Source organism: Choloepus didactylus, chromosome 18 (genome assembly GCF_015220235.1).
Source record: "Choloepus didactylus isolate mChoDid1 chromosome 18, mChoDid1.pri, whole genome shotgun sequence".
Taxonomy (NCBI): domain Eukaryota; kingdom Metazoa; phylum Chordata; class Mammalia; order Pilosa; family Megalonychidae; genus Choloepus; species Choloepus didactylus.
Window position 1 is genome coordinate 19,964,925 of NC_051324.1, and position 20,758 is coordinate 19,985,682.

The 20,758-nt window shown below is 51.4% G+C and overlaps 1 protein-coding gene across 6 annotated transcripts in view; it reads right to left on the bottom strand.

Moving 5' to 3' along the window:
- Window positions 1–2,311: 2,311 nt before the first annotated feature.
- Window positions 2,312–20,758, bottom strand: part of RAP1GAP2 (RAP1 GTPase activating protein 2) — a 220,810-nt gene continuing 202,363 nt past the window's right edge. For 5 of the 6 annotated variants that reach the window (XM_037810055.1, XM_037810053.1, XM_037810054.1 and 2 more), the window contains 8 exons: window positions 17,863–18,000; window positions 16,155–16,273; window positions 13,172–13,285; window positions 12,796–12,913; window positions 11,660–11,786; window positions 8,058–8,134; window positions 7,677–7,715; window positions 2,312–6,801 (listed from right to left, as the gene is read on the bottom strand). In XM_037810055.1, the coding sequence (XP_037665983.1) occupies window positions 7,707–7,715; window positions 8,058–8,134; window positions 11,660–11,786; window positions 12,796–12,913; window positions 13,172–13,285; window positions 16,155–16,273; window positions 17,863–18,000 (702 nt within the window). In that variant the 3' untranslated portion in view covers window positions 2,312–6,801; window positions 7,677–7,706. The remainder of the gene's footprint in view (window positions 6,802–7,676; window positions 7,716–8,057; window positions 8,135–11,659; window positions 11,787–12,795; window positions 12,914–13,171; window positions 13,286–16,154; window positions 16,274–17,862; window positions 18,001–20,758) is intronic. The other variant, XR_005212799.1, reaches the window with a different exon arrangement.

Genomic DNA, 20,758 nt, shown 5'->3' on the forward strand with positions numbered 1-20,758 from the left:
ATGTTTACTTCCCTTCCTTCTATCTCCAGACCCAGGTTCACTGGGTGAAGGAAATGCAGTTTAGCAGCAACACGAGGTCAATAAACAAATAAGTAAAAGTGTTAGCCAACAGTAAGTTCAATAAAAGCCAAATTGTGTTGTGGCTTTAGATTTCATCAATAGAAACAGTCTCTTGGGATAAAGGAAGTGACTGTCTTGCTCTGCATATCATTTCAGGGATCATATTTTTAGAAGGGAAAAGACAAATTAAAATGTGTTCAGAGGAGAATGATCAGGATGGTGAGAAAAGATCCAAAGCAAAGTGTTAGGACCCAAGTGGGAATGAATCTGTTAACAGAGGCCCAAGTTGAGAACACAAGGCACTAAATTCACATTCCAAATTCAGAGAAAAGTTGGAGTCACTGGAGCCAGCCTCATACCCATCGAGCTGCAGAGGCAGCATGTCATCAGAACCAGCAGCCAACCGACTCCCCACATCACTCCCCAGGCAATATCCACGGACAACAGGGAGGGAGAGGGTAGCTTTGGGTTCAGTGAAGGGGGAAGAGCATTTGACTTGTCCTTCACTGTTCCTACAAGATTGTGGGGGTGCCCCAACAACACCCGCCAATGAGTCAGGGAATGGTGGTTATCTGTGGCCTTCACATTTCCAAGATCACCTGTCACTGTCAGCTAGCATCGGGACAAAAGCAGAGAGAGTTGCAGAGCTAAGAGGAGTGCTAAGATGAGGCGGGGAGCAGCAGACACCCCACCCACTGGTGTGATGGGGTAAGGGAGCTTCATATTGAGATCAGCATATCGGATTTGGATCTCAATCTGAAATGTGACTGATCTCTTAAGTGAAATGGGGATAACAACATATGTCTTACTGTGTCGTTTTAATCACTAAATCAGATAATACAGTAACTTCTACTCTAATGTTTGTATTGAAAATGCAAATTTGATCCAATATTGATCTATTAGGGAAAATGTTGAATATAACGTGAATTACACATTTGCTTATGCATCTTCATCTGTGAGAAATACTAGATGAGCGCAGAAGACTTCACCCAGCTGGACTGAGATGCATGGGAATGCACAAAAAAACACACAGGCACATACCTTAAAACATCCACGAGCTACCCCAGTTCATCATGTCATGAGCCAAACTCACTCATTTCTGAGTTCCACTTCTTCACAACTCACAAGCTGCAATTCTTCCGACACCCATTTCCATAAGCAAACTTCAAAAGAAATGCCATGTTTGCTGTAGTATTTATGTATTTCTTAATCATTTAGTATGTGTAAAACTGTGCTACCATTTTTATTAAGTTTTTATCTCTTTTTTTTAATATGTCACTGGCAAAGTCTTTGAGTGTTATGCTCCTGACCCCAATTTTCCCATGAGCCCTGTGGATGCACAATTTTGCCGAGCATGAGACATTTAAAATTCTTATGTTGTTACAGCAGAACTGACTATATGTAAAACACTTGGCACACGGCAAACATTCGATAAATGTCAGCTATTATTATTATTATCATTATTAAACCTCTGGTGCTTGAAAAACACAGTTTTTTCCAAAGGTTTTTCCCAATAATGAGTTCATTTGTATCTTCATGCTTTGCATATGGATTATTTTTCTGATTACACCTAAAAGAAAATGCAAATCAAGGGAAGTTAAGTAAGTTGCCCAAGATCATACAACCAACTCCTGGCAGACACTTAAGGGCTGGTCCTCACCTTCAAAAGTCTTTAGAAAAAAAAATACCCAGATATTACGTCTAAACCCACATCCAAAAGTTGTAAGGCAAAGTGTACATAAAAGTATGGACATTCGGGAATTAAAAGGGAATAAGAAGAGGGGGGCATTTAATCACGAAAAAATCCTTGAAGATCTGAATTGGAAATTTGGGAAAGAAAGTGGGCAGGAGGAAGAAACTTGCTGGATGAAGACAATTCAGTAAATAACAAGGGTCTCAAATTCCAATATCTACAGGAGCCAAGCAAATAACAGGAATGAATGAACAACAAGGCATGGTAGAGATTGTGGTGCACTGAGGTCCCATGTAAAGGGGCAGCCTCTACTGAGCTCAGGCCCATTACTAACAAAGGAGTGGATCCAGCATCTAATTTTTAAGAGCAGAAGAAAATTCAGATTTTATGTTAAATTTCCATGTTTTTAAACATTGACACCTAATGCAAAAATTTTAAATCACTTTTTAGGCCAAAATAACATACAGTATGCCTGTGGGCTGCCACTATGCAATCTCTGGCCAACCAAAAGGTAATGCCCAGCTTATGGCCCCACCCAAAGAAGTCTGAACACAAATGGACACAAAATATGTTATTTATTGTCAATTTCTGCAAAGACACATTTAAGCAACAAAATATACATTTGTCAACCTTTTAGAATTTGTTTTATACATTAACAAATACAATATGCTACCATAGCAATAAATTAAATGTACACTATTTACATTACATAGGCAATCAGGGTCTACGAATCACCTCCTCGCGAAGAGGAAAGAAAGAAAAATCACCATCATATGCATCATCATTTCAGAGTTACAGTTCTTAGGTTGTATCACACACAGGAATCGCGTCACACTTAAACGTCAGCACTCCTCAGGCTGGAGCGCCAAGGGTAACATCCAGGACAAGAGAATCAGCACACATGCTAAGGAGCGGGCAGGGGAAGTTAGCCCTTCCAAGCAGAAACATCACAAAATCAAAGACGATGGCAATTCAATTCCAGTGTTACCGCCAAAAACCCTCTCCCCGGGGCTAGTAAGGCACAGGGCAGAGCCACTGGCCCCACAGCCACTCGCAAGGCAGGGATCTGCTGCCCTTGGCCCTGGAGGGGTTGTCTTCTTCCTCCCACAGGGGTCCATAGGGGTGCCCTCCCTGAGGACCGAGCCCAGCTGAAAGCGGGGTGATGTAGGGTTGGGGTGGGCAAGAGGCTGGTGGTAAAACAGAAGGCAGAGCTTGGCAGAAGTATGCCCCCGCCAGCCCCCAGCAGGCTGTGGGGACAGCCTTGGCTAATGCCTACAGACCCGCCCTCATCTTTGAGAAAGGGGTGGCTGTGGGGGAGAATCAGGGGGGGCCTGAGCATGGGGGAGAAGCCGGGGGGTCCTGAGCATGGCTACCTGGCTGTGGTCCCACCACAGTAGCAGGATCTTCCTGAGACCCCAACCATTCCCCCACAACAGACCCGTCTCTATTGACTTAGAAATGAAAGGGAAAGGTAGTGTTTGACTTGGCACCTTAAAGGATCAAGCTAAGAATGTGAAACGGGCTCTTCTCCTGCCTTGTCACTTGAGCCTCAATTTTTATGAACCACCTTTGTCTAAGAATGAGGGAAAACTGGAGGGTTTTTTTGTGTTTTGTTTTGTTACTACTTTCCTTCTTAATCTAAAAAGGGAAAGCTGAGGGTTGGTAAGCTGCCCCTTTGCCCTGGCCTCCATCCCCACTCACACCAGGGTTGGGGATCCAATGTTACCTCTTAATTGCCTGAGCCAGAGAGGCCCTGTTCACAGCAATCACACTCCCTTCGCATTTTCTTTACTCAAGCTGCATCCAAAACCCCAAGGCCTTCCCTGAAAAACGCAAGAGAATCTCCTTCCTGAGGTAAAGAACAGAGACTGAGGCCCCACCAGCAGCCTTGACAGCTGATGCCTCATGGCCAGTCCCGAGCACCAGCTCACTGGCTCCTTCCAACCCAGGCCCCCGGGAAGTACAGCCACTTATTCAACCACCCCCGTAGGCGGTGCACAGGACAGAAGGCTGGGGGGTGGGTTCGAGGCCCCACTTTGCCACCCGCTGGCTGTGTGACCCCTAGGGAGTTACTTCCCCTCCTGGGGGCTGACTTTTCCCATGTGTATGATGCCTTGGTTGGACTAGAAGATGTACAATGTCCCAGGAGGCTTGAGCCTCCAGATGATGCTAACAAGGCTGAACCACAGAATATTTTTTAAGAAACACCATTTGCATTCATTAGCATAGACAGAAACTCTGGCTAAGACCTTCTATCTAGAGCTCCTTCTGCATCTGTTTTTAAAGCATCAAGTTAGCTGGAGGCATATGGGTGCCTGAAAGTTTGGGGGCTTTTTTGGTTTGTTTTTCTTTTTTCAGGCAGTCACCAGAGCCAGAGACACGACCAGGAAACACCCTTCCTTTTGGAGATGACGAGTGGAGCCGCCTCACATGCCAGCGAGAGCACCATCTAAATGAGTCTAGTCACAGGACCAGTGAGACTTGAGCAAATCGTTGAGCACCCAGACCAAGAGCAGAAATAAGAGAAAAAACACAATGGATCGGAGCAGAGGTAGGCAGAGTGTGGGGGGAAACAGCTCCTGGGAGCCTGTGCTGCCTGTCCCACGGTCCAGAGGAGGGAGGGGACACCGAGCCCATCCCTGTCCCCCCACCACCCATCTCAGCACTGGGACTCGGGTAGGCGGGCAGGGTGCACTTCAGAAGCCACGGGATGGACTTTCTAGAGATGGAGAGGCAAGACCCAGATCCTGCCCAGAGCACCCCAAAAGCAAACAGAGGGTGGAGACTTTTCAGGTCTTTGCTTCTCAGGGATCATACCTGTGCCTCCCAGTTGCTTCAGACACACCCAGCCATCAGGGGGCAGAGGCAAAGCCTTCCCAGGAGCTGGGAGGGATGGGGGGAGAAGACAGAGCAGCAGAGGGAGGAGTGGGTATGAGGTTCCCAAATGGGACAGACTGGGGACAACCTAGAAACCTCAGAAAGCCTCCAGACCATGATACGGCACAGCATGGTCACCAAGCAGCTACAGATACTAACTACCCAGAGAGACTCAGCCACAATGCTGGGGTATTTTTAAAAGAAATGCAGTTAGACCTTTCAAATTCCTTCAGAAACCTAGCCAAAGAACAACTGCCAGATCCACAGGCCTCATTCCAGCAGTGGCCACTGCTAAAATGATGTTTAATAGGACCCAATAAAGCTAAACATATACTCTGTTGACCTTCTGGCTCAAATAAATTTCACTGGACTAGTACTTTACATAAACACATTTCCCAAAAAAATGAAATGGGAGTGGTCAACCCAGCTTGCAAAGGGGACCCCACAATTTCCACGTGAGTGGGTCCAAAGGACCAAGATTTTTCTCTAATGGCAAAAGCAACGGGGAAATTGTCACATCAGTCTCCAAAAGTGTAACATGGATGTGTCTGGCGTTGGGAACAGGCCCAGCTCCCAGTGCAAATAAAGCATCTGGCTGGAAATCCCTCTGGCATCTGCTCAGCAAAGCAGATAGGCCCAGCCAGCCTTACCTGGCAGGTCTGCACCACAGACATGCAAGGTGCCCTTGAAGCTGCACCACGTCCAAGGATCTGCCCTTGAACTTTATATTTCACTTGGAGGACACTCCACCCTAAACCCCAACAAGGCCAGTCACGAAAACAACCTGTCACACTCCAGAATCACGTGGACCAGAAGCCAGAGCAAGCTGGCTCACCCCAGCCAAGGTGGCTCCAACTGGAGCTTGGGCTGCAAGATTCCTGCAGAAGCGCTGACTGCTCACCGACCAGCAGTGAGGGGAGGATTAGGGGAGCGAGACCTGGCTAGGCGGCAGGACACGATCCCCGGAAACAGCCCCCAAGGCAGCGCGTGGCCCCCTTCTGATGCTGGGACATCAGCTGCTGAAGGATGTTGGGCTTCCCCCCTCCCCACCTCCCCAAGTTCTACTCCCCACTCATTGGCCTGACCAGATCCTAACATGTCAGCCCCCACCCTGCTGCTCTGGCTCAGCCTGCAAAGCAGGCGATGTGAGTATTTGTGCCCCCATGAGCCTCCACAACCAGAGGACCCTGCCCGGCCTCCAGGCCTGGGCTTTTCATCAACCAAAGCCCACGAAACCCAAGCACTGGATGTCTTCTCACTCCTGGCTGCCCACCTCCCCTCACGGAAAAGTGTCCACTGACATGGGCTTTCCCCAGAGCAATGACAATGAGAAGCCTGCATGGAATTAGGTAGGACAAAACATTTCCACCACAGGGAAGGGAGTGTGGCAGTGGCCCTCACACGCATTGCCCAGCACTGCTTCTAAGCCTGCAAATAAACCCATGCCCCTCTCGGGATGCACCGGCAGCAGGAACCAGAGGCAGCACCAGGCCTGTGTTGGCAGATGGGTAAGAAGCTCTGAGCACAGAAGCAAATAGATGTTCCAGAGCCCCCACTGATGTGGCGAGCAATAGAGCCCATTTTACTGGGACAACTTTGAGGATTTCCTTCCTACAAATCTTGGCTCCTAGAAAAGCAGTCCCGCTACCACCACTACACACGCCCTTGCTGTGGTTATAGGCTCCTGCCTGCCATGTCCAAGAAGGCGATGGCACTGTGCTGAGGACAGACAGGGCCAGCCTTTGCCTCGATGGGGTTGCAGTGTCCTGCTGCTGGCCCCCTGCTCCCCGCCTCACCCCTCTCTCTGCCCCTGAGGCAGACTGAACCCACTCCCAGGCTCTGATGCCCCCCATCCCTGCCCTTGCCCAACTCCCTTTTCCTCTGCAAACAAAACGAGATGACAGATGACCCAGAAAGACATCACACCAGGAGGAGGTCAGGATGGGGAAGCCCGCGAGGAAGGGCAGCCTTGTCCAGGGTGGGGAGGTGCTTGCAGGGCGTCTTGGAGAAGGGCCGGCAGGGCTGTGGCTGGGCCGGGGCTCCGGACCAGGCAGCTGGCCTGCTGGGCAGGTGGGGCCAGGTGGGCAGCCGGCCTGTGGCGGTCAGAGGAGTGGACGGCACCCCCAAACGGGTGGAATAGGAGCCTTCTCCGGAACAGAATCTGGGCTTCCCTGGAGGCAACGAGGAGGGAGATGATGACCAGGCATTAGGCAAAGGAAGGAAAGAGGGAAGCAAACCCCGATGGTGTGGACCCCAGGGGCAGGGGCAGGGAACAGACGGTCCATTGCTACAACCACTGAATGCAGTGAAGATGAGGAGAGAGCCAAGCATAAGGGGCCAGACTGCACACAACAGGGGTATTCTTTGTCAGCCCTGAGGAGCTGGTCATAAACACTAATTTGGTAAATCGAGGCACCTGAAGTGTGTTGAGGGGCGTTTGATGTGAATGCCAACATTCCCATTTTCTCTTCGTTTTCCTAGATCCCGTTTACATAGATGGGCTCAGCTGTGCCCTTGCTTCCAACTATGACTCATACCCCTGTGAGTCCATGGCAGGGAGAGGGGTGGGGGGGTCAAGATGTGTCTCAGACAACATCACCAGCAAGTGTTCAGGCCACGGGGGTGGAGAGTCGGGGCCGATGGCCCTCTTGGCTGAAAGCCATGTCCCTCACATGTTTCAGGGGGCCAGGGGCATCGCCCGGCACATGGGGAGGACACCTGCCAGCCAGAGCCCCAGCCAAGGACTCAAAGGCAGCCTGGCTGGGAGGAAGGGGGGCCGGGGGAGGGAGCAGGGCTCTGGGCTGCACCCCTCCTGCCAGCTGGAACCTGGCTCCTTGCAGCAGGACACAGCCTGAGCCAGCGGGTCTGGTCCAAGCCCGTTAGGCCACCTGTCCCATCTACACCCAAGGCCATCCTGCCCAGGTCCCATCACCACTCAGCTGGTGGGATCTCCCTGGCCATTCGCAAGGGTGTAAGGCCACTGGTATCTGAATTTAAGGGTACACACCTCCCCATCACGGCCACAGCAGGACACCCCTTGACTCACCTCTGACAGACGAAAGACTCTTCTTTCACATTAGTGACCCTGTTTCAAGAAAAATCCATACAGGAGTGTTAAGTAGCCAGGCCACATAATCCCCACAAACTGGAACATCAGAGCTCTCTGCTCTCAACTCTGGCGAGCTAAGGAAGGGAGAGGAGGCCGCAGTGGTGGCACAGAGGACACATCAGAGCAAGGCTGTGTCATAAGGCGACCCCCAGGCTGAGGCCTGCACCATGTGGGAACAGACCCAGCTCTGACCAGGGCTCTCCTCCCCCCGCCTCCTTCATGGGGACCCCATGGGACGTGAGAGGCCCCTTTTCCCTCCAGCCCCCAGGAGGTTGGAACGGTGGTCTGGGAGGCTGACGTCCCAACCCTCATCCTTACCGCACTGGAGCTGGCATGGCTGAGCTTATCAAAGCGGAATTTCAGGTTTGACCTCGGAGAGTTTCTGCTTTTAGTATCTAGGAGAAAGGAGAATGGCCATGAAAAGGTGGGGAGAGAAGGGGCCTCTCCACTGGACTCGCTGGAGGGAGAAGCCAGGTGGCCTCTCAGCTGCCGAGAAAGAGAGGGTCCGTGTCCTGAGCTGACTCGGAGTGATTGTCGAAATTTCAGAAATGTTGCCAGCTGGTTCTTAAACATAGCCATCCAGAAAAATTTTAATTATGCAAGCTTACAATTAAATAAATTATATTAAAACAAAGGAAATAAATACTGAAAATTCAGCACTTCCTACTGTTTCACTATGTTTTACTACTATCTATGTTCTCCAGGTTGTTCACATGATGGGATCTGAATGTCGGAAAAGCGACCTAAGGGTGGGTGGCTGGGCGCTTCTCCCCAGCTCTGCAAGCAGTGACAGCACAAGCGGAGCCTGAGGTGGGAGCATTTACACCATGGGAATCGGCAAACTCTACAAATCAGGGCTTCTTTTTATTGTGCTGATCGTCTAGACTTAAGAAAGTGATGGAGAAATGATCAATAATTAAACTTTAAAATGTATTGTGTCTGAAGACATTACTTTGTGAGTAAATATTCTCCTAGAATTTGAAACGTATTATCCAGTTCAGCCAAGAAGTCGTTCCACATCACCAATGAACAAACGAAGTTCTCTTAGAAGCTGCACTTGGTTTCACTTTTGCCTTATTCCTTAACATAAACAAAGCTATCAATCGATGTTCATGTCAGAACTACACTTGCTCATCATTTGCGATCTTATGTTGGCCATGGATACAAAGGTCAAGCATTAATCAATAAAAGCATTTTGTGATAATCACTTGCCATATGGATTTACAGTAAAGAATATTGTATATTTTATCATTATTTGTCAATTGTGTACTTTGGAGCCTTTATACAGTAAAATGTATGATAAACATCGGTTATCTGTGTCTGTGCACACATGGGAGTGCCTTGTGCATGTGTGTGCATGAGCCTGCATCTGTGCATGTGTGCATATGCATGTGTGTGTGTGTGTGTGTGTGTGTGTGTGTGTGTGTGTAGGGGGAGAGCCAGTTAAACATTCGTCAGCACACCACTGGCAGGGATCACCTGGCTTTCTGGATTTTCCTCTGGCCGAAGGAAGCTACAGCTCAATCCAGTCCAGCTGGAGACCACTGTCCTGTTCCTGGTGTTTCAAATCAAGGGGTTCCACCCTGTGCTGTGAGTGGCTCTCTGCAAAAGCCCACTAATCCCTTCTCTGGACCCCAGGGAGTCCAGGGGAGAACTGAGGAATGGCAGGAGCATCTGAGATTATGGAAGGCCGCAGTGTCAGACACCCCCAGGCCACATCCCTCCCCTCCAACCTGTCTGTCCCCAGACTCAGCTGAAAAGCCTAAAGCATGTTTCCAGATCTCCTCATGCCTGCCCCGGTCCTGGGGTTCCCAACACAGCCTCCAGGAGGGTAGAAGGCAGACCCTCAGGGTTAAACACCACATGGCTGGGGGAAGGGCGGGGTAGCTAAGGGAGGGGCAGCACCATGTGGTGCAATAAGCTCTGGGCAGAGGGTACCAGACCCATTCCAGGTCCAATCCTGCCCCATGTGACCCCGAACAAGTTATACATACTCAAAACCTGCACTACCCTGCTTACTTCTTTTGATATTTATTTAACATCAACTAAGAGCTTCTTTCATTCATTCATTTAATACTTACATAAGCCTCATATAAAAAAATCAGGGAATTTGTATTACTCCCCATTTTACAAATGAGGGAAACTGAGGCTCGGGGAAGTGTGTTTAGTCAATGCCACAGCCGGGATTAGAACCCAGCTCTACAGCAGCCCAAACAAGAAGCACAAGAACAGCTCTGTTAACTGGGACACACTGCAGCAAAAACACAAAGGATCACTTCGCTTCTGGATCATGATCTGCCTTTTATCCCCTGACACTGCATGTCCCCTTTTGCCGACATCCCCACCCTGTGAGAAGCCCAGAAGCATTTTGGTTTAACCACACTGTTGGGCCCACCGGTCCTCTCTGTGTTTTTCTCATTTAGACACAGGGTTTCTCAACCACAGCCTATCACATTTTGGGGCTGGATGATGCTTTGCTGTGAGGGGACTGTCCTGCTAATTGTAAGATATTTAGCAGCATCTCTGGCCTCCACACACCAGATGCCAGTAGCACCTACACACACACACACATACACACACACACACACACAATCACAACAATCAAAACCATCTCTAGGCATTGCCAAATGTCCCCAGGAGAGCAAAATCGGCCCTGGTTGAGAACCACTGACATAGATTACTATTTCATCCGTTACTTAGCAAACATGTATGCACAGTTTCAAGTCTCTTACAATGATGGCTCAGTTAAGCCAGGAACAACCAGCCATATGAATTAGAAACTATTTCCCAGCCCCTCCCATTCTTTACCTGGGGAAACCAAAGCATAGAAAAGCTAAGGAACTTGCTATCGTTAGTAAGTGGTAGAGCCAGAATTTGGATGCAGGCAGTCTGGCTCCCACACCATGCTGCCCTCCTCAGGGGCACAGAGCAAGGCTTCTATTTCTGGGCACCCGCAGCACTCCACAGCACCCATCGCACAAGTCCTCCTGGGCACCCCAGGCACCGCCGGCACCAACTCTTCACCCCCTCCCCAGCCCGCTCCTCCGCCTCTGCCCACAGGTCCTGGACCCCTGGCTTTCCCTCCACCCCCTCTACTGAGCCCAGCAGATTTTACCTCCTTGGCATCTCTGGAATCCACTCCCTGCCCTCGCTGCCCCAGCCACCACTCGAATCCAGGGCCCATCCCCTCACAGCCCCACAGAAAACCTCTCACTGATCTCCCCGCCCCTGCTCTCCTGCTCGCTTTCCCTCCTCTTGCCCCCCAACAATCCTTTCTACCAGCAGCCCAGCCTCCCAAACGGTCCTTCCCAACTCCAGAAGGCACTCCCCTACTTAAGAACCTTCAAAGGCAGGGTCCTCCAATGGCCCCCACTGTGGGCAGGATAATGCCAGCATCCTCCTCACCGGCCCCTGCCTGTCCCTCTAACCTGTCTCTCTCCTCTCCCACCCCTCCCCTCGGGAACTCCAGCCACTCCCAGTTCCCAGAACACACAGCCTCTATTTCCTCCAGGCCTTCATATATGCTGTTCCCTCTGCTTGCCACACTCTTCCCACCTCTTCGCCTTAGAGTGTCAGGACAACGGCTATGACAAAAGTGCCGGGACCAACAGCGAGGGCAGGAAAGGGGGCAAGGTCAGGGGAAAGAGCCTTGGCTTTTGCATCTCACAGTCCTGGCTCCTCCACTATGGGGTCTCAGGCAAATCATTGACCTCTCTGAGCCTCAGTTTCCCTTTATGCAAGCAAAGGATAAGAACACAGGCCTGTTATGCTTGATGAACAGATGGAGTGAGCTGGCAGAGCTGAAGGGCCTAACACCATGCACGGTGACCACTTCGGGGTGCTGGGGGGCACGTCCCCCCAGGAACAGTGGTTGAGGCACAGCCCCCACCCACCCAGCCACACCACCAGACGCCACTGACCTGTGGGACTCCGGCTCATGATGATAGGGGTGGCAGCTGCTCCCAGGCCAGGGCTCTCGCTGCTTGGGGACGGGCTGTAGACAAACACCTCCTGCTTGAAGGGTGAGGTTGTGGGCGGCTGGCTGCTCTGGGGAGAGAGGCCGGGTGAACATGGCCACCCCCAGCCTCACAGCCTCCCCACAGCTCCTCCACAGCCCCATGGGGTGGCCCTAACCCAGGCAGGCCTGCGACAGTCCCCCAGCCCCACCCCACCCCACCCAGGGCAGCCACTGCCACCCACTCCCCATCTGGACCTGCTCTTTCCTTCCCACTGCTCTCAACTCTGGCTCCAAACTCACCCCCTCCATGAAGTGCCCCCAACCAACTCCATGGAGCCCTGTGCCAGTTTGTAAATATTATGTCCCCCAGAAAAAAAAGCCATATTCTTTAATGCAATCTTGTTGGGGCAGACATATTAGTGTTGATTAGGTTGGAACCTATTGATTGAGTGTTTCCATGGAGATGTGACTCAATCAACCATTGGTAAGACCTTTGATTAGATAATTTCCATGGAGGTGTTACCCCACCCATTCAGGGTGGGTCTGAATTAAATCACTGAAGCCATATAAGGAGTTCACAGACAGAAGGACCTCAGAGCAACTGAGAGTGACATTTTGGAGAGGAACTGCATCTAAGGGAGGACAAAATGCCCCAAGAGCAACATTTTGGAGAACACCATTTTGAAACACAACCTGGGAGCAAGCGGACACCAGCTACGTGCCTTCCCAGCTAACAGAGTTTTTCCATACGCCAATGGCCATCCTTCAGTGAAGGTACCCGATTGTTGATGCCTTGGACACTTTATGACCTTAAGACTGCAACTTTGTAACCAAATAAACCCCCTTTATAAAAGACAATCCATTTCTGGTGTTTTGCAAAATGGCAGCATTAGCAAATGGGAATAAGCCCCATAGCATGGACACCACTGGATCTGGCCTCTGGCCTCCTGAAGCTGCTGCAACATTAGAGGGAGAGCCCCCCTTCAACTCTGCTCCAACAGGGCAGAGATGGCAGACTGGGTCACCCCTCATTTCCGTATTCCCCGTTATCCACAAAGAGCCCCTCCCCGCTCCTCAGGACTGGACGGGGCCACCTACCCCACCGTCACACTCCTCCATGGCCTCGCCCTCCCCTGCGGTGCTGCTGACGCTGCTGGTGCTGGAGGAAGAACGAGAGATGTTGGCTCGGCCGTTCTCCTTCAACTTCATGAAGGGCCTGCGGAGGCGGATACAAGGCGAGCTCTGGTCACACGCCGGTGAGCCCCTGGGCCCTCCTGGGCTCCAAGAGCAGGCAGGCCCAGCAGAGAGCCAGGCTGGCCTCCAGCAGCTCCCCCCGCCCCTGCCTGTCAGCTTCTGTGTTCCAGGGAGTTCATGAGACAAGAGAACCTCATGCTCAGCCTGTCTGGAGGCAGAGAACACATCCCAGAGCTCCAAAAGGCTGAAGCCGGCCTTTGCCTCGCCCTCGCTCCCTTACTTCTCTTTGTTGGGGCAGATCTCAGGAGAGCTGGGATTGGATGAGGTCTCAGACTTCATTTCCTGTGAAGAGTGTCCACCATCCGGGGTCTTGGGGGTGCTGGGTGCACTGTCACTGAGAGAATGGGAATGAAAGGGGTGAGGTGAGGCCATGGAGCCAGCCCCCAAAGCCCACCCACCCCATGCCCAGGGCAGAGCTGGCCAATCTCAGCACCTCGAGGGCCTGTGGCTAGGAGTATCCCCGGTGCCAAAGCATAGCTGCCAGGGCCCCCTTTCCCACTCAGCACCCCTTGGAGACTGCTGGGGACAACAGGCCTTTCTGTGCCATCAGGAGCTACTCCAGGCTCCTGGGTCAGAGTCGAGACCCCAAAAGCAGGGTCCTGGATGGATATTTCCTAACCCAAGTCCACCCCTACCCACCCACCCAAGCTGGCCATCCCCTTGGCAGAGCTGTCAGTCAAGAGAAAGCCACAGAGAGAATGGAGTGTTGTCCACACAGCCTACCCCAGAGCTGGGAAACATCTGAAGAGCATGGAGTCCTCGGGCTGCCAGCACAGCCACCCGTGCATAACTCCAGGGACATGGTGCACACGGACATCAATGTGCTCCCTGAGAGTGACCAGGCAGCCCTGGGTGCTGGGAACGGCATCTTGGCCAAGGAAAGCGTAAGGGCTACTCTCAGCCCAGGGGTCTGAGGGTTTCCTTCTGTTGAACTTTAACAAAAGCTGTGCCCCGATGCCCAGTATCTTCTGGGTCGAGTGCAGGATGTAGGGATGTGATGGCCCTGTCCTCGATGCACATTTTTTAAACACCTTTATTCAAATATAATTCATATGCCATACAATTCACTCACTGAAAGTGAACAATTCCCTAGTTTTTAGTTTATTCACAGGGTGTGAAACCATCATCACAATCTAATCTTAGAACATTTTCTTTTTACTGCAAAATATCATTCCATTGTGTGGATATACCACATTTGATGTATCCATTCATCAGCTGATGGACATTTGGGTTATTTCTAGTTTTTGGCTATTACTCATAATGCTGCTATGAACATTCATGTACAGGTTTTCGTGTGGATGTACGTTTTCATTTCTCTCAGGTATATACCTAGGAGCGGAATGGCTGGGTCATACACTAACTCTATGTTTTGTGTTTGTTTTAGTTATAGTCATGGCTAAAATTTATTATGGCAAAAGGATGCAAAGAGGAATCAACAAAAGGAAACGTGCATGGGGCAAAGTCTAGAGGAAACCAGGCACAAGCTTGCAGGAGTTCTCTCCCAGTGGAGTCAAACAGGACGTGCTTAATTCCAACATCAACCAATTGGGATAATGTGTATAAAATGTGGTTCCCCAGGGAAGTTTATTAGGGACTCAGTGGCCAAGGTTTTTACTGGCTAGTCAAGTAGGCACCCTCTGCCTGGCACACACTAAAATCACAAACTCCCAGAAGGAAAGTGTATATTCAGAATAAACTACATTGGCTGTACAGTCTAGACACAGTTAAGCCACTCTTATCAGTTCAGGGGACGGTGGGAGCCTTCCTAGATCCCAGTTCCCAGTTGCCTGCAAAGGGCCAATTTTTAAGCAGTCTTTCTAAAGATAAACAGGCTTGGACCTGCTATGTTAATTCTTTTCTGCATAGTCCAACCCCCTTGACCCTGGGCCAAGGCGTCCTTTATGTTTAACTTTTTGAGGAACTGCCAGACTGTTTTCGAAAGCAGCTGTGCCATTTTACATTCCCACTAGCAATGAATGAGGGTCCCATTTCTCCACATCTTTGCCAACACTCAATGTTATTTGTTGTTTTGTCTATAGCCACACCAGTGGTGGGAAGTGCCTCAATGCACTTTTGATGAGGCCATTAGTCACCTCTAATTGTCAACCCAAGCAGGGTTTTGGTCATTGTGCTGGATCTCTTTTCACGTCTGACCCTGCTGACCCTCCCCCCGGAACTTCTGCTCTCCTGGCTTCTGAGACCCCAGCCTCTCCACCTCTCTGCCTCCTGCTCACCTTCCCTTCCCAGTCTTCACTGGTCTCCTTTCTCCACTTGTCTTTAAAGGCCAGTGGCCCCCAGCATCCTTCATGCCCTCCCTGGCAGTCGTCGTCATTGATCCATCTCAACCGCCTCCTCTGCCAGTGACTCCCAACTCTCCTTCTCTAGTCAAGGCCTCTCCTCAGTTCAGGACCTGAAATTCTTTCCACTCCCCGGCTGTCACTTTTGGATGGCCCTCGAGGACTCACATATACAAGGTTTCACAGGAGCTTGTCATCCTCCTCCATAAACCTGCCCCCATCCTGTGTGCCCGAGCTCAGGGGAGGGTTCCGCCATCCAGCATCACAGGCAGAGAGGAAGGAAACCTGGAAGTCAACCTACATGACTCTCTGGCCCTCCCAAGGCTGTAAGCTTCTGGGTTGTGGTTTTGTAGCTTTTCTTGGAGCACTCAGCACTGCACCCATGTGGGAGGCAACTGATAAATGTTTGCTGAATTAAAGAACAAATGGGCTAACAGATTAAAGGATCAGAAAGACAATAAGCGAGAACAGGTGAAGTTATGATGCAATATGAGAGTTGCTTAACAAAACAAAACGAATAAAACATTCTAGAAACCCAAAGGAAGGTCTGAGGAACTCTGCCTGGCAGAATCAGGGAAGGCTTCTATAAAAAGAGGCATTTGAGTGATATTGAAAAAAGAGGCAAAGAAAAGAACCCAAGCAAAACTTTGAGCCTGGGTCAAAATGTGGCAAGAACAACTTTGGGAAGTTCCAGAGAGAGAGTGGCCAAATCTTCCTCAGCGGATAAAGAGCCTGGTGAGTGGTGGGGATATCTGGGGGTCCGAGGTGGAGGCCTGAGGTTAGAGAGCAGCCGTCTCCCAAGGCTGAGCAAAGCCATCCCCCAGTGCGGGCATGTGAGAGCTGCAGCAGCAAAGGGAGCTGACAGATCCCATGGCGAGACTGGAGGGGAGGCTCCCTGACAGTTACCATCGTGTCCGGCTGTCCGCCTGGCCTTCGGAGCCGGTGTGCAGCCGGGGGAAGAGCCCCGAGCGCCGCTTGATGGGGCTCCGTGACTGGTTCTTCGCCGATGCCACCGCCACTGGAGGCTGCCAATGAAACTACCAAAATGAGTGTACACACCCAAACTTACAACTCCTTCCCTTCATGCCCTCCCTGGTCTATAAACGGCTCCCTGCAGCACCCCACCCCCTCCCCAGTCCCAACTGGGAGGGTTGGAGGAAATGCCAGAAAACTGCAAGACAGCTAGGAAGGCTGGGGTCTATGAAACTGGAGCTGAGGCCCCAAGGCTCCAGCCAACTGCAACCCGTTTTCCTGTTTTTTAAGCCAATCTTGTGACCCCAGGAACAATCCACCAAAGGCCAGGGTCCCTGGAGAAGCTTGGGGTCAGGGTCACCATAAGGAAAGCCCCATGGATTGAGAGGCACAGAACTATTCAGGGGGTCACAGACTGAAAAACACAAATATGAGGGAGCCCTTGGAGAGGCCTGGTCCAACGTGCCATTTTACCAATGAAACACTGAGGGTCAGAGAGGGAAAGGAACTGGGCTAAGGCCATTTAGCAAATCACTGGCAGGACGAGGATAAAAACCCAGGGCCCCCAACTCTCAACCCATGGCTCTCAAATAAATGGATGCAGGCCGGGCGTCACCAATAACAAGTCCAAATGAGAGCGGCAAAGCCAAGTCCACGTGCACACACAAGCAGGAGGCAGCCAAGAGGCGCCTGCTTCGGACAGCTCAGGGAGTCTCAGGAAGGGCAGATGGGAACCTGGAGTCATGCTCCCTGCTACTCATGTGCTTTGCATCTTTGGGCTAGTGGCACAACTCCCCTGGCTTCAATCTCCCCATCCACAGATTGGAGGTAACTGCGCTGCCCTGTACACTTTGTGGACCTTCTGGGAGGATAACGTAAGCAAGTGCTCTGAAAGTATTTGGTACATTAAATGAAGTATGCAATTATGTTAATCATTAGCATCATGGGGGTTGCACTTTATTATTAAAAAGAAAAAACCTTAGTCTACCCAAGTCCAAATCCATTGTGACTCTGTGGCTCTCTCCCTTCACCAGCCCCTGGTGCACGAAGACCAGGCCCCAACCCATAGATGAGCAAGGCACTGTCTTTGGGAACCGTATATGCAGTGATCAAGAGCACAGATTTTGAATCAGGGAGACCTGCATCCAAATCCTAGGTCTTTGCTTTTGCTGAGTGACCTTTAGCAAATAACTCAACCCCTCCGGGCCTCCTGTTTCTCAAATGTAAAATGGAGATCACATCAATACCGACCTCAGCTCAGCACCTGGTGCACACAAAGCTCCCACTGAATGCTGATCGCCATTATCATTAACAGTAACAAAGCAAGGATGCTCCCCACCCCCCACAGGTGTGGGCCCCAAGCCCCAGGCAGAGAAATGCACCCCAGGGCCATTTTTCAGGGCTGGCTCCAAGGAGGAGGAAACTCAGAGGATGATGGGGGGCTCTAATCTGGTCCAATCGCCCAAGTGTTGTCTTGAATGGAGGCCGCAGAGGACCACTCTCGGAGGTCAGGGGCTGGGCTCACTCCCCAAACAGCCTTGGTTTCCCTCTGTCATCTCAGCTTGCCCTGCTCTAGTCCTCCACAGGCCTGGGGCATGCCTACCGGCACCCCTGTGCTGCCCCAGGGCCTGCCAGCACTCACCGAGAAGGTGGTCTTGGTAACCTCCATGCTGTTGTGGGAGATGCCCCCACTGAGGCTGCCAGGGATGCCGCCACCGTGCTGCTTCTTCTGGCTGCCCACCATGGTCTCCATGGAGTGGCTGCGCACGCGGATGGCCCTCTGGTGGGGGACGGGGGGGACAGAAGCCTGAGAGGTGGCACCCACACCCTCCGGACCACTCTGCCCTCTTCCTGGGGGCCGCAGGCACAGCCTGGCACGTGGGCATGTGCACGTGCACACACACGCCCACACACATACGCTCACACATGCACACACTCAAGCACACTCCCACTCACATACACATAAACTTACCCACACCCATAGATACACAAACACACATACACACACACTCACACATACACACTCCCACTCGCATACACATACACACCACTTACATACATATGCATACATGTGCACACACACAAACACACTCATACTCATACACACATATACATAAATGTTTGCAGAAACCCACACCAAAGTAACTCCAATTGGCAGGAATTTTCACTTCTTCTGTCCCATGCCCTGGGAATGGATGGCTCTTTGCAGGTGGAGGTGAGGGGCTATTTACCCAGCTCCCCCATGAGATTGATAATGGTGTCACCCATCTTACAGCTCAGGAAAGTGAGGTTTGGAGAGTGCACTAGACTTGAATGGCCCTGGTCTAGTTACCAACCTCCCTATGGCACAAGGTCCTCATGTGTGAGATGGAAACCAGTGCTCCTGACACTATGGGGTGTGGGGCTTAGCAACAGAGAGCAGGGCCAGGAAGCAGGTCTCAGACTCTAACTGATGTTTATTTTCCCCCACACTAAGCTCCTTCCTCCATTTATTCCCAGGCCCATCCCTTCTGCTCTGTGCAGCTTTGATATGTCCTGCTTTGGTGACACTGGGTGAGGAGCTCTTACTGTCTGTGCGCTAGCCACCCAGAGAGCCATCCTCATGCTCACCAGGGGCCCACGGTCTGTCACAGCTGCTGAAAGAGGAAACGCACACTCAGAGTGGGCACAGGTGGGACTCCTCGGGGGCACACAGAACCGCTCAGGCCACACGGAGCCTTGTGCCCACTTAGAGCCACCATAGAGCACATGTCCAGACAGTGACACATCCTGGAGAGATGATCAGGGGTCAGTGTCTGGAAGGACAGGAAGAGCAGCTGGAAACCTGGATTGCTGCATCCTTCCACATCAGTTTTCCAAAGCTGGGGCTCTGAGAACACCCCACCTCAGTGGGCTCACATGGGGTAGGGATGGGCCTGGGCAGTGAGGACCACTCTCAGCTCGCTTACAGGGCTGTGTTGCTCTGGAACAGGACCAGTGGGGCAGTGGCTGGAGTGAGGAAGATCTGAGCTCGACCCAAGAGAGGATTTCCTGACACTGAGGTTCTAGGGGATTCTGGCTACCCCAGGGACAGCGCTCCCTCTGGCTCTGGAGGCCTTCAAAGATGAAGTGAGAGTTCCAGGAAGGGCAGTTCTCATCAATGGCTGCCCAAGCTCCAGCCTCACTTCCCTGTAATCTTTTATTCAGTCATTCAATGACACAGCCAGGTAACAATGCTACTTAGTGGTCAAAGAACAAAAGCCTTAGGATAGACCATCGGGACTGACATCTTGGCTTTCGACTCCATCACCCATCGGCAGGTAACCCTCCTCGGGTTATGCAGCTACTCTGAGATCGTGTGTGAAATGGATGGATGATAGCTACACCATGGGGATGCTGGGAGAATACTCACAGAGAGCTCTTAGCAGAGTGCCTGGCACATCTTAAGTGCCCAAAAAATGTGGCTGTTTTTATTGCTAATAATAAGCATCTGTTGTGAGCCTCCAGTAAGCCCGGCCTTGCTCCAGGGACTGGGGGAATTGAAGAAGGAGGGTGAGACCGAGAAGTGAAAGACATAACACCTACCTTTGAGAGCAAACAAACCAGCTGGGAAAACGAAATATTCCTAAAACTGGGGCAATGCTCAACAGCTCAGGGCCTGTGGGGCTCTCCCTCATGTTAATTAGTTGCCCAGGTCCCTGAGGGCCTCAGAGCTACAAATGCCGCTTCCTCTGTGTCCCCTGCTGGCAGAGGGCCCCCGCCCAATGTTCCTCCTCCATGTGACACAGGAGCCAGTCACATGACCACCAGTGGTGCATGAGGGGATGGCTGCTGGGGACTTTGAGAAGTTTCTTCAATAAGTCCAGAAAGAGATGGGACATAGCTGTCCCTGAAACCATGGCCGTGTCCTGGGCACATGAGGGACCAAGCCCAAGGGATAGAGAGATAAGGGAAAAGTTGGAAAGGACTTGAATCCTTGATGGGTACACTGAGCCTCCTCATAAAATAAGATGGATTTTCCCTGTTGTGTGAGCCAGCAGAGGTAGGGTGCTCTCAGAACCCAGCTTCAGAAACCACTGCAGAAAGGCTAAGAGGGGCCACTCTCCCTCCTCCCCAGGCTCAAAACAATACACATCGGCTCATGCGCCTCACATGCCAACCCATGGTGGCATCGGGTAGAGGAACGTGTGGGCCCCCTTTCCACTCTCAAAGCATCCAGTGAGGAGCTCAGTCTATGGCCCCAGAAAACCAGCCTGAATTCTGCTCCCCACCAGGACCCATTCGTAATCCAAGGAACAGATGTCCTCGGGATCTGTCCTCAAGCCAGAAATCCTCCAAATTTGGGCCTGCAAGGGAAGGACCACATCCTGCCTGCCTTTCCACCCTGATGAGGGAAGCTGATTCCAGGAAGAAGGGCTGTCTGCAAATATGATCATCCAGGAGACAAGCTGCTCTCACAAACGAGGCAGAGAGCACACCAGCCTCGCACACCTGATGTCATCTGTCCTCTCATGTCTGAGCCAAAGATGCTCCTTGGGGAGCCTCATCTCTCTCTTCTT